We start from the raw sequence: 17,457 nt of genomic DNA, 5'->3' as shown, positions 1-17,457 counted from the left end.
TAACAAAAAAAAAAAAAAAAATCAGTGTATGTACTGTACGCCTCAGTCATGTAATGCGCTCAAATTGTAGCTCGATGTTTATTTCAATTTAACCAAGTAAAGCAGTGATATCCCCAAATGGTCACTGAAAAAAAAAAAAATCACAAACGGTCGGGGGTTTCAGGATATCCCCTGATGACTATGCATGAGAAAAATCTACATGAATACTTCTGCTGTTCTCTTGCCTGTTCATTATGGAAAACCTGAAAATCAGTGAATACCAGTGACATTAAAAGAACAGGTCCTCAGGCCACATCCAGTCAACAGGTTGTCGGGCTATCCAAAATGAATGTGCATGAGATACATAATGTAGAAATATAGGATACAAGCATAGCCATAAATCATGAAGTGGGCCTAAGAGACCAGTGTACTAGGCCTCAGTGACTCCTGTGTGACTTCTGTATGAGTCAAGAACTCATGATCTGCTCAGACACCCTTGTGGGCAGATAAGAATGAGGAAGGGGCGAGGGTGCAGAAACAGGACAATGTGATTTAGTAACATAGGGGAAACCGGTGGCTGGAAAAGGGAACAAGATAATTCAAGACGGAGGGTGACTTTTCTAAGAAGTGATGATCAGCTTGTTTGTGTGATGAACTGTATCTGAATTATTGCTAAAGATATGTATATAAGTGACAGTGTCCAAGCTTTACTTTGGAGACAGACAGAAGCAGCTAACACGAGAAATTATTCATTGTATCTCCTTTGCTAAGTAATACAATCAAATAACTTTTCTCATACGTGGCCTTGGCTTTATTTCTTCACCCCGGATTGTGGGTGGCTGGTATATCATAATTTTGGGGTGGTAGAAAAAGCCTAACAACAATAATCACTGCAGGCAAACCTGCCTTGATATTTTCTGTTTACAATATGTAAAATGAAGAGCAAAAGGAAGTGGATGATTAGGCACAGCGGAGCCAGTGCATGCAAAACTCATATGCACTCATTATGGCTATTCGGAAAACCTTATAGGCTGGGTGTGTCCTGAGCCTGGGTCGAGAACCACTATGAGGCATATTTTCAAAGCACTTTGGGAGGCTAAGTGCTTTGAAAATGAGGCTATATGTTAAAGAACATTTCACTAGAGCAAACCAATTAGCCACATACTATAGACAATTCAAAGATTACAACATATACATTAAAAATAAACCAAAATCAGAGAGAATGATCATTACACCTGGAAAGTGGAGTGGAGGAGTGGCCTAGTGGTTAGGGTGGTGGACTTTGGTCCTGGGGAATTGAGGAACTGAGTTTGATTCCCACTTCAGGCACAGGCAGCTCCTTGTGACTCTGGGCAACTCACTTAACCCTCCATTGCCCCATGTAAGCCGCATTGAGCCTGCCATGAGTGGGAAAGCGCAGGGTACAAATGTAACAAAAATAAAATAGATACTATTGGAGATTCTACATGGAATGTTGCTACTATTGGAGATTCTACATGGAATGTTGCTACTATTGGAGATTCTAAATGGAATGTTGCTATTCCACTAGCAACATTCCATGTAGAAGCCTGCGCGGCCACATTGGTGATCTGCAAGGGCCGACTTCTACATGGAATGTTGCTAGTGGAATAGCAACATTCCATGTAGAATCTCAAATAGTAGCAACAGTGGAGGAGTGGCCTAGTGGTTAGGGTGGTGGACTCTGGTCCTGGGGAACTGAGGAATTGAGTTCGATTCCCACTTCAGGCACAGGCAGCTCCTTGTGACTCTGGGCAACTCACTTAACCCTCCATTGCCCCATGTAAGCCGCATTGAGCCTGCCATGAGTGGGAAAGCGCAGGGTACCAATGTAACAAAAATAAAATAGATACTATTGGAGATTCTACATGGAATGTTGCTACTATTGGAGATTCTACATGGAATGTTGCTACTACTGGAGATTCTACATGGAATGTTGCTACTACTGGAGATTCTACATGGAATGTTGCTATTCCACTAGCAACATTCCATGTAGAAGGCTGCGCAGGCTTCTGTTTCTGTGAGTCTGACGTCCTGCACGTATGTGCAGGACGTCAGACTCACAGAAGCAGAAGCCTGCGCGGCCACATTGGTGATCTTTGGTCCTGAGGAACTGAGTTCGATTCCCACTTCAGGCACAGGCAGCTCCTTGTGACTCTGGGCAACTCACTTAACCCTCCATTGCCCCATGTAAGCCGCATTGAGCCTGCCATGAGTGGGAAAGCGCAGGGTACAAATGTAACAAAAATAAAATAGATACTATTGGAGATTCTACATGGAATGTTGCTACTATTGGAGATTCTACATGGAATGTTGCTACTATTGGAGATTCTAAATGGAATGTTGCTATTCCACTAGCAACATTCCATGTAGAAGCCTGCGCGGCCACATTGGTGATCTGCAAGGGCCGACTTCTACATGGAATGTTGCTAGTGGAATAGCAACATTCCATGTAGAATCTCAAATAGTAGCAACAGTGGAGGAGTGGCCTAGTGGTTAGGGTGGTGGACTCTGGTCCTGGGGAACTGAGGAATTGAGTTCGATTCCCACTTCAGGCACAGGCAGCTCCTTGTGACTCTGGGCAACTCACTTAACCCTCCATTGCCCCATGTAAGCCGCATTGAGCCTGCCATGAGTGGGAAAGCGCAGGGTACCAATGTAACAAAAATAAAATAGATACTATTGGAGATTCTACATGGAATGTTGCTACTACTGGAGATTCTACATGGAATGTTGCTACTACTGGAGATTCTACATGGAATGTTGCTACTACTGGAGATTCTACATGGAATGTTGCTATTCCACTAGCAACATTCCATGTAGAAGGCTGCGCAGGCTTCTGTTTCTGTGAGTCTGACGTCCTGCACGTACGTGCAGGACGTCAGACTCACAGAAGCAGAAGCCTGCGCGGCCACATTGGTGATCTTTGGTCCTGAGGAACTGAGTTCGATTCCCACTTCAGGCACAGGCAGCTCCTTGTGACTCTGGGCAACTCACTTAACCCTCCATTGCCCCATGTAAGCCACATTGAGCCTGCCATGAGTGGGAAAGCGCGGGGTACAAATGTAACTAAAATAAAATAAAGTAAGCAGCAGTGACCTCTAAAGGATGGAAAGGGAGAACCGGTATGATTTGATCTCCAGAAACTGGGGAGGGGGCGGGGGTTACCATTTCAACACACTAGTTGCATTTCTCTTTGGTTTACCACAGCTAAATTGCCACTTTGGCCTCTGGGTACAGGTCATGGGTCAGTGGCAAGCAGCGCAGCTCCAGTGCCAGGGACCCAGACGAGCTGAAATCTGAGCTCATATGTGAAAGACCAAAACTCGTTCAATAGTGGAATGGATTGCGTTCCTAGGCACACTTTTGACCGGAAAATGGAGACCTGGAAGGTGAGGAGCAAAACTGCTTCTTCCGCTCCCCGCCCTGCCCCATCGCCATCTTCCGTTTGCCCTCATTGCTCAGCTCTCGTTCATCACCAAACCACTAGACAGCAAGTTGGTCTCTGTCCAGTGTCCTCAGCAACAGCTACATATGCTATTGAGAAGACGGACCACCACTGGTGTTCTAACCGGTATCTCTCATACTTTAAAAAGGAATCTCTCAGGGCTTTTAGTGATCACCTTGTAATATGTGCAGCCAAGTTCTTTAGGCCCACGAAGAAGCAAAGCTTTTATCCGTACCATGAGAAGATATTACTTACCACTGCAGAAGTATTCATATTCAGCTTTGTATGCCCAGTCTCTTTACTGCTCTGTGCTTCCTCTGGCTTCTGTTCCTCCACAGGACCAAGTCCAGCTTGTTTAGTGGTTCTAGAGTCAGGTGAGTTGTACACAGGGCTTCCCGAATCAGCTTTATAAGAAACACTGCCCACATCCCTTTTTCGCACCCTGTTCTGTTTCCACCAAGCAGCTCCAGAGCTTGCTCGGTAATAGATTTCATCTCCAGCAGCCTGATGATCTCTCTTTAAAAACACCAGCAAGGAGTCGCCAGAGTTTATGTCGGTCACTGTGCAAGTCGCTGGCATTCTGCACTCGGCAAGAATACAGAACCTTTCCAGCAGCCAAAACGCATCGCAGGTGGGGCTGCGGCAACAAGTAGACAAGCAAGACTGGGCAGAGAAAGCAGCGCCCACAAACTGCAAATGAACGTCATTGTCCTGGAGCCTCAAACCGGCTCCCCACAGAGCCCTCCTGGGCTGGCATGTCGACGAGTCAGTGTCGGCACCTAGAGAGGGGGAAACAAGGTAGACACATCAGAAACTCATGCATTCCTTATTTTAGAGCCTGCAGGCTGGTGATCTGAAAACAGGTCAGCACATGCACCTCGAGGTAATACCATGACTAGGGAGAAAAGGCATCACATCCAGCCAGTTCTGCCATCAGTAACATATTTCAGGCAACTTCAGTAGCTTCGCTAAAGAGTTATGGTTTTAGAATCCAGCACAAACCTGCAAATGAATCTGCTTTCCCACAGATTATTATTTATTTTAATACAGTCAACTAGGATGAGATACAGACAGCACAGACAGATTGCATAAATAGAGAGTGAGCTGCACACCTTGTTTTTAACTGGCTTTTTGTACTGAAACCGTAGAAACCAGGAGCATTTCTGGAACTGGAGGTAGAAACAGACATCAGAACCAGCTGCTCACTCTATATGGACTCTTGTAGTGATACCCAGCCATGCTGCACAGGGTGGGAGAGGGTGGGGGTTGGGCACTGTGCTTGCAGTCAGTGCTCTGTGAAACCTTTCATGGTATGTCTGTATGGAACAGGCTGCATTAAACACACACACACAGAGGTCAGCATCGTGAGACCTGCACTTTTAAATCACCTGTTTACAACTGTGCAGCAGACTCTGCAAATTAAAAATTATTTGTGATCCAAAGCAGAGCGGCAATCAGATTTTTCCCCACTAAATCACTATCTCAGCCAGCCCTCCTCTTAAAGATAGCATTTCTTCTGCTGGACCCCCTCCCATATTATTAATGAGGTCCTTCCCCTGGCCTAACCCTGGGCACTTTTTGAATGTTCAGACCAAGGAGCCTGTGTTCAGTTCCAGACTAAATGGTGCTCAGTCATACCGGGGGGAGATTTATAAAGCAATTTCCACATCTAAAGCGTGTCTCACTCACAGAAAGTGGCTCTTGGAAAACTGCCTTACGTTTAAGCGCCCAAGCCAGGATGGTGCACATTTACCAGCATGCTAGTATTTCTACATAAGTGCGTTTGATAAAATGCTCAAGTACATGAACGGGAAAGGAGTAGATTTTATGGCAGTCGTCTATGAGAAAATCCAAAAAAGGTGCCTATTTTAGAAAGGCAGAAAAACACAGACCTCAAACCCTTACAATAACGAAATCAAAACGTTTTAAAAGGTTCTACTGCTTCCCCATTCCTGGGAAAGATTAATACCTATCAAGTATTTAAAAGTCTGTATCATATCCCCCCTATTCCTCTAGAGTATACGTATTCAGGTCTTCGAGTCTCTTTTGGCGCAAAGCCTATACCATTTCTGTCCATTTCCTGTAAAACGCTTCAAGACTTAGGGAGATAAGGCCTCCAGAACTGAACACAATACTCCAAGTGGGGCCTCACCAATGACCGCCTTTCTTCTGCTGGTTACGCCTCTGTGTCTATGCAGCATGGCATCCTTCTTGTCACTCTGTTTCACCCCCTATTCCCCAAGGTCCCTCCCCTGGTCCATGCTCCCTAACACATACAGCTTCATCGGCTTTCTACACCCCAAGTGCATCACTCTGCACTTCTTTCTTTTTTTAATAGAGAATTTTCAAAATTGTTACAATACAGTATTAAGAAAGGTGCAAGAAATCCACATCAATCCCCACTAAAGTAACGTAATTAGTAAGAATTCGAGAAAATAAAAACAAAGCGAGAATGTGCAAGCAGACAAAATTAGAAGACCCCCAATTAACACGGGCAGACACGTTAGGCCTTAGGAACTTCCTCTTTATCTGCATTGAAGCGCTCTTAATGCATAGGATGTAAAAAAATATATACGAACTATTACCCTATGGGGCTCATTTTCAAAGCACTTAAGACTCTGAAAAACCTTAGACGTAAGGAGAAGGAAAGCCTTATGTCTTATTCGAGTTTGTCTGGACACATCATGGAACATTAAGATAGTCTGGCCATGAAAAGGTACATTTTTTCTGAAAAGTTTTCAAAAATCAACATATTTTTCTCTACAGAAGATAATGATTTGTCAAAGTAACATAGTAGATGACGGCAGAAAAAGACCTGCACGGTCCATCTAGTCTGCCCACGATAAACTCATATGTGTATACCTTACCTTGAATTTGTACCTGTCCTTTTCAGGGCACAGACCGTATAAGTCTGTCCAGCAGTATTTCCCGCCTCCCATCACCGGCTCTGGCACAGACCCCGTATAAGTCTGCCCTCCCCTTTCAAAGTTTTTTAGAATCTTCTCAAAAACCTATAACTAAAAGGGCTACCCTCTTAGTTTCAAGGCTATCTGGAGAATTCAGCTTATCCATATCTCCTTCACTATTAACTACCCTGGAACCTTGAGGAAGATAAGAGTTCACAATTTCTGTCTCTTCCAGCGTAAGTTGCAAACATCCTTCAGAAATATCTTAAACAGCTCTCTAGGAGATAAGAAATGAGTTACAGAAAAATTGAATAGCCTCAAATAGACTGATGTAGAAGTATTTCTCCTGTGCCTTTAATTGTAGATGCATCAGCTGGTTACCCTCAGTAGATTCCACAATTGCAGGTTGACGCATATTAGCCCTGCTTCCCAACCGTTTCCAGTCTCTTCTCAGTACTAAGGAATCTATTATCCTGTTCATGAAATTTAGCGGATACTTCCTCTGTAAATGTGCTATACAATCTCAACTTATCTTGTTAAGTTCTTATCCATTCTAGTTATAGCAAGAAAAATATCTTTCAAGGAAATACCTTGCGAAAACCAGAGGAGAGTCAGAAAAGGATTGCAGAGAAAAATGAACAGGATTTGGTACCTTTGCACTCAGAGTCCCAACAGCTACTTGCAACGTATCTGATGAAATATGGGAGGGTGTCACACTCTCATGCTCTGGGGCGGACGCAAGGTCTCCACTAGGTTGTGGAGGCAGGGTACGAACCTCCGGGGAAGGGGAAGCCTCAAAGTGAGAAAGAAAAAGACACGGACAAGGTGGCCACACCAGGCACAAGTGCCTTTAGATGTTCAGCCATAGGGCCCTTCACAACAGTCGCAGTTACAACTTTCCTCAAACTTCCTTTTCTCTTCCTATTTTGGAGCGGAGAAGAGTTTGGTCTCCCTTCCTTCATCCTGCCTCAGTGCTACAAAAAATGGCTAATCTGTCTATGTTTCTTTGAAGGAATGAAACAATATGAGACTAAGAGAGAAAACATGGAAAAAGCAGAGACCAGTGTGAGTTGCACATCAACGTGAGTGGCAGAGTTAAGATTCATTGCGACATTGCATAATAAAAACACAACGATCAGTCAAGCCAGAACACATCTGTGTCCTCAGTCACAGTTCCTAACAGACAGTTGTAACTGCTCAGGTATAACACTCTTAAAACCAATGTGTTATCATATTTTTTTAAAACTACAGTAGAACGCCGATTATCTGGAATATATTCATAAATCTGGATAATTAGACATATCAAATTTTTCTAAGGAAAATGCTATCAGAGCAAGCTGAAAAAGCAAGGCTGTTTCTCTGCCGCGTCCGGGCTGAAAAGGCTCTTTCCTGCTGCGTATGAGTCAGGAAAGGGCCGAAAGAGGAAAGGGCAGGGTTTTTCTCTGCTGCATCCCCGCTCCCCCCCTTTTTTTTGTTACATTTGTACCCCGCGCTTTCCCACTCATGGCAGGCTCAATGCGGCTTACATGGGGCAATGGAGGGTCCCTACCCATCTTCAAATCATTGCTCAAAGCCCACCTCTTCAATGTCGCCTTCGGCACCTAATCACTACACCTGTTCTCAGGAAATCTAAACTACCCCAACTTGACATTTCATCCTTTAGATTGTAAGCTCTTCTGAGCAGGGACTGTCCTTATTTGTTAATTTGTACAGCGCTGCGTAACCCTTGTAGCGCTCTAGAAATGTTAAGTAGTAGTAGTAGTAGTAGTTAAGTGACTTGCCCAGAGTCACAAGGAGCTGCCTGTGCCTGAAGTGGGAATCGAACTCAGTTCCCCAGGACCAAAGTCCACCACCACCCTAACCACTAGGCCACTCCTCCACTCACATCATTTCCTGCAGAACGCTGTGGGGATTGGCTGGGAAGGTACATTACTATCAGGCGGATAACTGGTCTGGACAGTTGGACATCCGGATAATCGGCGTTCTACTATAATTTGTTGTTTCTCAGCAGACATGGTGCAGGGAGAGGAATTTACATTAAAGAATCTTAAAGTAAAAAGTAACAAGTAGTTTATCAAATTACTGGGACAAAACCATTAAGCAGAGTGCATGCGATAAGCAGTGGCGAGCTGGGAAAATGTTCACCTGCACATGACCACTGAGCGGCCAGGAATGCAGAAAGGTACCACAGGTGCAGACTTCTCATCCATGCTGGAGGCTTCCTCGGACAACATCTTGCCTGGATTTGGAGGCTCATGCTTGCCATGGCTTGCATTCTTGTCTTCTTGGCAATCACGGTCAGAATCAGCAATCTGTGGGTAGGCAGAAAAAGTGCATGTCATTTGCCAATGGGACAGAGGTCAGTAAAAGTGGGTTCAGTGTCAAGACTTCCTTATATTTAATAATTCCTTCCTAAAACAAAGCTTGAAGGAGAGCAAGCATAATAAACGCTGTCCTCTAGATTTGTAGAATTACTCCTGACAAGACGACAGGGCAATAGCAGAGATGTGTATCAGGGTAATAAAGCTCTGAAAAAAAAAAAGACCCTCATGGTTCAGACACTTATTTACCTAATAAACCCTGCAGACAGGGGCTTACATACAGAACAGTCCAGAGTGATTATTGTATACATGAACAGCTGAACAGGATAAAAGATCATCACCACTCAGCTCTGTGCCAGCCCATGCCAGGCACAGAGTGGGGGAGGGCAGAGCACATTTTAGCACCCCCACTATCCAGCAGTTTATGCTTCTCCAGCTTTTACATCGAGATATTTTCCATGTTAACGAAGGGCTTGGTGAGGCCAGAGCAGCTCACAGTAAAAGCCGGAATGGCTCAAAGGGCTACAGAACAAGCCTGGCAAAAGTGCAATTCCATCAATGTGTTTCACACAATTTCACAGTTTGTGTCAGCTAATTTTGCAGAATAAGAGAAAAGAAACACAGCACAGAGGAAGTCATGAATTCAACGAGCACCTGGACGGGGGACTGGTTCAGAACCGATACTTGAACAGATTCATTCTAAATAGGTCTGTGATAGTTTCATCTGTAACTAACTAGGGTTGTGTTACAGCTGCTCACTGAGAAAGACACACTCCTGAAACACAACAGCCCTGGGTTCATTTTGACTGCGTCACTTTCCAAGCGCAGTGTGTTCTGTATGCAGGAGTGCAAACACACGTCAGCATTTCAGGTGATGTGCTAGAGTTTTATTTTAAACAGTGTCTGTCTGTCTGTCCCCCCCACCACCACTGGCCTGTTTTTCTGTTCACAGATACATCTTACTGCATAAGATCAGCTGGTCATGAAATTCTACAGCTTCCAGGTGGGGGTAGATCTGCAATTACACAGCTGTGAAAAGAGAGGGCAGCGGGTCAGCGTTAAGGCTTTTCCTGCAGTTTCACTCAATAGCCCAAAGATAACAGCAGAGTATCAAATACATTTCCACTGGTGCACTGGGTTGCATTAGCTGGGACAACACATCGGCTGCGTTTCAGGGTGTGGGTAATAATTTACACAGGGCTTCCAACACATCAATTGCAGTACCACAGGTCAATCTGTGAGCTTCACACGTGGAAATTTCTACGTGCCTCTGATATGTTTAATCAGTGACATCACCGGGTGTGAAGATTAAAACGCACCACAGGCAACATTTATATTTTTATGGTTAAATCTGCTAACAGGCCGTTCAGTTGGTTTGTTTTGCAGGCAAATATTCCCTACTCTCTCTTAAACAAAAATATAAACTGCTGCCATTATTCTCTTACCGCTAAGAGCGCCGATGGTTTCTTACGCAAAGGGGGACAGTGTGAACTGCTGTGCATTTTCATCTCCAAACATTATACAGCCAGAACTCTCTAAGGCTTAGAGGAGTTCAGCACATTTAACAGGTGGAAAAGTAAGTCTACTGCTAGAGGCACCTCTGAATCGTTAAGTAACACAAATGAGCTAAATATCCATTTTTTTATGTAAGCTTCTTCTGAATCCATTTTGATATCATCCTATATAATAATTCTCACCTCCAACAGGATGTGCCTGGGACCATGCCTGCCAGAAGTGGTCTGCTAGGCAGGCACGCACTGACCTCAGTGACATCAGTGACAGACAATTTGGCAAACTGAGTGCTGGCCATTAGGACACAGGATTGATAGGAGAGTTTTAAAAGACTGAAGTCCAACAGGATGTGCCTGGGACCGTGCCTGCCAGAAGTGGTCTGCTAGGCAGGCATGCACTGACCTCAGTGACATCAGTGACAGACAATTTGGCAAAGCAAAACAATCTGAGTGCTGGCCATTAGGACACAGGATTGATAGGAGAGTTTTAAAAGACTGAAGGAACCGAAAGTGTTAAATGGGGGGGAGTTCTGAACGACTGAAAGACATGAACATTTGGGAAAGGAAAACAATCTGAATGCTGGCCATTAGGACACAGGGTAGATAGGAGAGTTTTAAAAGACTGAAGGAAACGAAAGTGTTCGGGGGGGGGGGGGGGGGGGGGGGGCAAGTTCTGAATGAATGAAAGAAATGAAAATTTACAAGAGGAACACAATCTGAATGCCGGGCATTTGTACACAGGGTAGATAGGACCCTTTTTTTTAAAAATGAAGGACGTGAAAGTATTACATCTTGGGGGAGGGGTGAGGAGGAAAGCGGTGGGGTATCCGGATACTGGGCGTTAGGGCCACGGGGGTACATAGACTTTTGAAAGCCTTAAGGAACCCAAAGTGTGGGAAGGAGGAGGAAAAGGAGGGGAGGGGGCCCTGTCACACACTCTCATTCTCATTCTCACACACACACTGTCACACAGACAGTCTCACTCTGTCACACACCCGCACATTCACTCTGGCTCTCTCTCTCAAACATACACACTCCCAGGAAAACCTTGCTAGCGCCCGTTTCATTCGTTCCAGAAACGGGCCTTTTTTACTAGTTTACCATAAATGCAGGCGGTATCACACAGCCTCCCAAAGCTTAAAGTATGGGGGTAAAAAGTGACATTGAGGCGTATTTTCAAAGCACTTTGCACCTTACAAAGTTCCATAGGTTACTAGGGAACTTTGTAAGGCTAAGTGTTTTGAAAATGAGCCCCATAGTCTATGTTTCTGCAATGATCTCCAAGAAACCAAACTAGGATTTGCTGCTTTCTGACATTAAAACACCACAAATTTATCTAACAGATGACAAAACCTGTCCCACACAAAACAAACCTTAGACGGTAACTTTATTACCATGGATAAAAGGGACCAGAGATGCCCTCATTGCTCTGCATTTATGGGACAGCATTGTCGGTGTGCAAATAGTTGTAAATGTCATCAACCCCCCCCCCCCCCCCACACACACACACACACTCAGCAATAAATCCTTTACTGCCTAAGCAAATACAAGAGTGAGTTAAGCCTTGAATCAGTCAATTATTTATTACTTACAAGGGCCCCTGATGAACATGTGATTGGAACTCAGGTTTCCAAGCTCCCTTCTCTCGCTGCTGACTTGTTCAATAACTATAGAAATCCATTTAGCACACTATCCGGTACTAAAATCAAACTTTCAGATCAGGGATCCAAGCTGGAACAGCTCTTCCTGCTCCTCAGAACTATACAAAATGTTAAGACATATTGAGTCAGCAATTCCCCCTCCCCCCCCCCCAGTCTGACCTCTGCTAATCTTACAAGAATTACTGATCGGACGACACCAAGGAGAGCTCCAAAGAATTTCAGCACTTGTTGAAAAGCCTGACAGCTTTTCACAAGCAAACCATGGTATAATCGTTCCTTTCTTTACCCACATTATTACTCTGACACCAAACAAGAACCTCCTACTGCAAACAGTTTACACGACAGTTGCCAGATGTCTGAGTCACTGTGGGCAAAAGCACAAGCTAATTAGATACAGCATAAAGTCCTCGGGTTCTTGCTTTTCACAGGAGGAAACACAAGACTATTTACAAACTAGCCGTTGAGCCCGTAAAAACGGGCTAGTATAGGATGGGGGGGGGGTGTTTGAAAGGCCCCTTCTCCTCGCCGCTGCAAGGGCCCCCCCCCCCCGCCGCCAAGCTCGCCGCTGCCCCCCCCCCCAGAGTCGCCGCCACCCCTTCACCTGGGCCGGGCCCTTGCTTCGCTATTAAAACAGTGCCAACGCAGCACACAGCTCAGATGAGCTGCTGTCGGGCCCTCCTTCTTCTCTGCCTGTGTCCCCGCCCTGACACAGGCAGGGAAGGAAGGCCGACGGCAGCTCAGCTGAGCTGTGTGCTGCGTTGGCGCTGTTTCTATAGTGGAGCGAGGGCCCGGGTGGAGGGTGGGTGGCGGCGGCGACTCCGGGTGGGGGGAGTGGTGGCGACGGCGGTTTCGTCCCTCCCCTTGCGCAGTAGAGACCCTCTCTGTCCCGCCCTGTCATCACGTATTGACGCGGGGGCGGGACAGAGAGGGTCTTTACTGCGCATTTGCAAGTGAGTTCGGTCACTCGCCATTTATATGTTTGATGTTTGTATTCCACATCATCAAGGAAAAACAAAGTGAATTACATATAAAGCAAACATTCAAAGTATCACATCACATAGGAGTTATAATTCCAAAATCTGCTCACCCACATATGAAAACGGAAACAACTGGGAACCATCAGGTGATCACTGGATCCTGGGTAAATTCTTGCTCATCACGGCTTGCATGTTATCTTTCCCTCAACTTACTACTGAATTACCATTTTTTTCTTTACTCAGAGTGTAAAGTCAGTCTGAGGAGATCCAAGCTAACTTGTGTCCTTTTTCCCTTAAGCTCCGGAGAGGACGGCACAGTTCCAGTTCCAGAATGCTGATTGTTAGGAAATTACATGAGGAAAGAATGGTGGGAACTCTTCAGCCAGGTTATTTCTGCAGTAGCTGGACTAGCAGAGTTTGTGCCGTGTACTGGGTGACCGTGACGAAGACCCAGAAAAAGAATGCAGTTATAATCACACCTTCACCTCACTACCATAGAGTCAGACAAACCTTTGGGTCATTCTGACCTTCTACCTAAATGCTTGAACAGTAGCTCACAATAGTAATCAAAAAAAAATATGTTTACAGAACCAGCAAAGCACCTCGGTCCAATGCCTACAGTTTCCAATTTGTTCAGAGTTTAATGCCACACACAAATACAATAAAGAACATCTTTTCAGAGAGCAAACAGAAAACTGAGAAACTGAAAAGTTAAAAAAAAAAGTGCGTATTACCCGTACGAACATCTGACATATCGTCAGCACATATTCTCTACAACACTTTGTTACTGAAGGCAGGATTAGAGAAGGTAAACAAGAGAGAACAGCTACTAGTCAAACATATAAACGGCGAGTGACCGTACTCACGCACAGTACACTTCCCTCTCTGTCCCGCCCCCGTGTCAATACGTGATGACGGGGGGTGGGACAGAGAGGGAAACTGCGCAAAGGGGCGGGAACCGCCGAGGTCGCCACCACTCCCCCCCTCCCCCCCCCCCCCGGAGTCGCCGCCGCCACCCCTCCACCCGGCCCGTCTCTTCACTATTCAATTTACATCTCCGGAGCAGGCAGATCAGCTGAGCTGCCGTTGGCCTTCCTTCCCTGCCTGTGTCCCGCCCTCGCCGACGTTACGTCACACGAGGGCGGGACACAGGCAGAGAAGGAAGGCCAACGGCAGCTCAGCTGATCTGCCTGCTCCGGAGATGTAAGTTGAATAGCAAAGAGACGGGCCGCCGGCGACTCGGGGGGGGGGGGGGGTACCGGCAGCAGCGAACTTGGGGGGGAGGGGCCAGCGGCGACCCAATAGCCCGTTTTAACGGGCTCAACGGCTAGTAATATATAAAAACATTGTAGCAGATTCACAAATAAAAACAACCTACTTCAATGGGATTTCTAACTGGAAATATTAAGCATACTAGTAAAAAAGCCCCGTTTCTGATGCAAATGAAACGGGGGCTAGCAAGGTTTTCTTCAGAGTGTGCATGTGGGAGTGTGTGTCCCTACCCTCTGCCCTCTCTCCCTCCCCCCCTGGAGTCCAGTCCTTCAGTGTTAAGTTTCCTGCTGTTCTGTGTTACAGAGAGAGTGAGGGCATCTCTCTCCCCTCCCCCTCTGAGTCCTTCACTGTTACAGAGAGAGGGATTTCGTGCTGTGCTGTTTTCCTTCACTCATGGGGAAACCGGATATCTCTGGCGCTTCACACTTCCGGCTGGAGGCTTCATAGAACGTTGGTCTTGCCTTTTATATATATAGATTGGTCTTGCCTTTTATATATATAGATGACGTACAACTACTTTACCACAGGTCACTAACTTTTTGAACAGATTTTTCAATTAATCTGCATAAATGGTTTATTTGACTTTACAAACTGCCTTTCCTTTGTAAACTACGAAAGTGGTTTACAAAAAAAAATTAGTTCAGAAAGGAACGTTACCAAGCTACATAGAAACAGAGACAAATAAGGGCAGATAAAGACCATCTGACCTATCCATTCTGTCCATCCAAGCCATCTACTCTCCCTATCACTCCCTTAGAGATCCAATGTACCTGTGGTTTAGTGTGTGGTTATGGATCATTCGCTTTGATCTATAACACACGCTACGGTTCTACCACTGGGCAAAAAACTCCACATAACACGGGCTACAAACTTTTATGCCTCAAAAATGCAAATAAACAAAGTAAATAAACAAAGCAAATCACTCCTCCTCACTTTCTAACGGCAACCTTAATCACATCAGCATAACAGAAAAAGCATTTAGCTTAAATCAAGCACTCTTCATTGTCCGTTCTACGGGGACCACCGTTTCACCTAGAAACACGGCTTCTTCAGGAACGGAGTGCTCTAAAGTTGTGCTGACGTTTGAAGTGGAAGCATTGAGCATTTCAATATGGCGCCGGTTTTTGCTCTAGCAATACTGCATACATTCTGATTGATTTTCTTATCCAATGTACCTGTCCCAAGCTCTCTTCAATTCAGATACTGTTTTCAACTGCACCACTTCCACCAGGAGGCCGTTCCATGAATTCACCACCCTTTCCGTGAAGTAGTATTTCCTTAGGTTACTTCTGAGTATGTCCCCTTTCACCTTCATCCTAGGCCCCTCATTCCAGAGCTTTCTTTCAACTGAGACTCACCTCCTGTGCATCTTTGCCACGGGGGTATTTAAATGTCTCTTATCACATCTCCCCTCTCCTGCCTTTCTTCCAAAGAATAGATACTGAAATCTGACCCCATACGCTTTATGATAAAGACCACTGACCATTTTAGTAGCCGCCTCCATCCTGTTTATATCTTTTTGAAGGTGCATCTCCAGAACTGTACACAATATTCTAAATGAGGTTTCACCAGAGTCTTATATAGGGGCATAATCACCTCCTTAGATGATCACATGCGATCACACCCAGGTCCCGCTCCTTTTTCATGCACAAAAGTTCTTCATCCCCTAAACTGTACCATTCCCTCGGGCTTCCCTGCATTTTTTAGCATTAAAGTTTAGTTGCCAAATTCCAGACCATTCCTCTAGCTTCACTGTCCTTCCTTGTGTTATTCACACCGTCAGGGGTGTCTACCCTATTGCAGATTTTGGTATCATCTGCAAAGAGGCAAACCTTTACTAGACAGCCCTTCACCAATATCGCTTAATTTTAAGAACCAGCCCAAGAACCAAACCTTGAAGCACATCACTGGTAACATCCTATTCTTTCAGGAGTGAACTCCAGTTATCACTATCCTCCGTCGCCTTCCACTCAACAAGTCCCTAACCCAGTCAGTCACTTTAGGGCCCATACTAAGGGCACTCGGTTCCACATAGAAAACTAATGCATAAACTATGTGAAAGGCTTTGCTGAAATCGAAATACACCACATCCAGTGCTCTCCCTCAATCTAATTCTCTGGTCACCCAGTCAAAGAAATTAATCAGACAAGACCTGCCTCAGGTCCTGTAATCCGCTAGATTCCAAAAACTTTACCATTCTCTGTTTTAAAAGTGTTTCCATTAATTTACTTACCACAAAAGTCAGACTTACAGGCCAGTAGTTCTCAACCTCTTCCTTACTTCCGCTTTTGTGGAGAGGGACCACATCAGTTCTTCTCCAGTCCTCCGGGACCACTCCCGACTCTAGAGAAGTATTGAAAAGGTCAGTTGGAACTTCCCTAGTTCCTTCAGTACTCTCTGATGTATGCCATCCAGCCACATCGCTTTGGCCACCATTAGTTTAGCCAGCTCCTCATGAACATAGTCCTCTGAAAATCGTTCATGGACTACCACCCCTCCATTCTTATTTGTGTTTGTCTTCTGCAGCTCTGCTCCCGTCCCTTCAGCTGTGAACACAGAACATAAATATTTGTTAAGCAATTCCGCCTTATCTTTATCAGCTTCTGCATATTCCTCCCCTTTACCTTTGAGTCTCACACCATGCCACTTTTGAACTTCCTCCTATCACTAACATCTCAAAAAAAATATCATGTCCCCATATTGCTGTAGTGGCTATTTTTTTCTTCAATTTGCATCTTTGCTTTCCTGACTATTCTACCAGCTTCTCCTACTACTACTACTACTAAGCATTTCTATAGCGCTGCCAGGGTTACGCAGCGCTGTACAAGTTTAACATGGGGAAGGACAGTCCCTGCTCAAGAGAGCTTACAATCTAAAGGTAACAAACTACGTAGTCAGTGTAGGTATCATGAATGGGGAAGGTGGTTAGGCGCCAAAAGCAAGGGAGAAGAGAGGGGCTTTGAGTAAGGACTTGAAGATGGGCAGGGAGGGCGCATGGCGTATGGGCTCGGGAAGTCTGTTCCAGGCATAAGATGATGCGAGGCAGAAGGGGCAGAGTCTGGAGTTAGCGGTGGTAGAGAAGGGTACGGATAGGAGTGATTTGTCCTGAGAGTGGAGGTTACGGGTGGGAACATAGGGGGAGAGGAGGGTAGAGAGGTAATGGGGGGCTGCAGATTGAGTGCACTTGAAGGTCAATAGGAGAAGCTTGAACTGTATACGGTAGCGGATCGGGAGCCAGTTAGCTCTTCCAGATATTGTAACCTGTCTTCCTCTTTCTGGGATTTCTTGTAGTTTATCAAGACTAACCTCCTTTCCCCCTACCTTTTCAGCTACTACTTTTGAGAACCAAAGCAGCTCCTCTTCC

The 17,457-nt window shown here is 45.3% G+C and overlaps 1 protein-coding gene across 4 annotated transcripts in view; it reads right to left on the bottom strand.

The window, feature by feature from the left end:
• KIAA0319L (KIAA0319 like) overlaps positions 1 to 17,457 on the bottom strand; it is a 67,939-nt gene that overhangs the window by 48,024 nt on the left and 2,458 nt on the right. The window contains exons 1-3 of one of the 4 annotated variants that reach the window (XM_030218429.1): positions 16,327 to 16,558; positions 8,497 to 8,663; positions 3,701 to 4,224 (exon numbers count right to left, since the gene is read on the bottom strand). In XM_030218429.1, coding sequence (XP_030074289.1) covers positions 3,701 to 4,224; positions 8,497 to 8,626 — 654 coding nt within the window. In that variant the 5' untranslated portion in view covers positions 8,627 to 8,663; positions 16,327 to 16,558. Of the gene's footprint in view, positions 1 to 3,700; positions 4,225 to 8,496; positions 8,664 to 11,775; positions 11,835 to 12,931; positions 12,950 to 16,326; positions 16,559 to 17,457 lie in introns of those variants that run through there. The other 3 variants (XM_030218432.1, XM_030218431.1, XM_030218430.1) reach the window with 3 other exon arrangements.

The sequence above is a fragment of the Microcaecilia unicolor genome, chromosome 11 (genome assembly GCF_901765095.1).
Source record: "Microcaecilia unicolor chromosome 11, aMicUni1.1, whole genome shotgun sequence".
Taxonomy (NCBI): Eukaryota; Metazoa; Chordata; class Amphibia; order Gymnophiona; family Siphonopidae; genus Microcaecilia; species Microcaecilia unicolor.
This window is presented reverse-complemented; position numbering and strand designations above follow the sequence as displayed.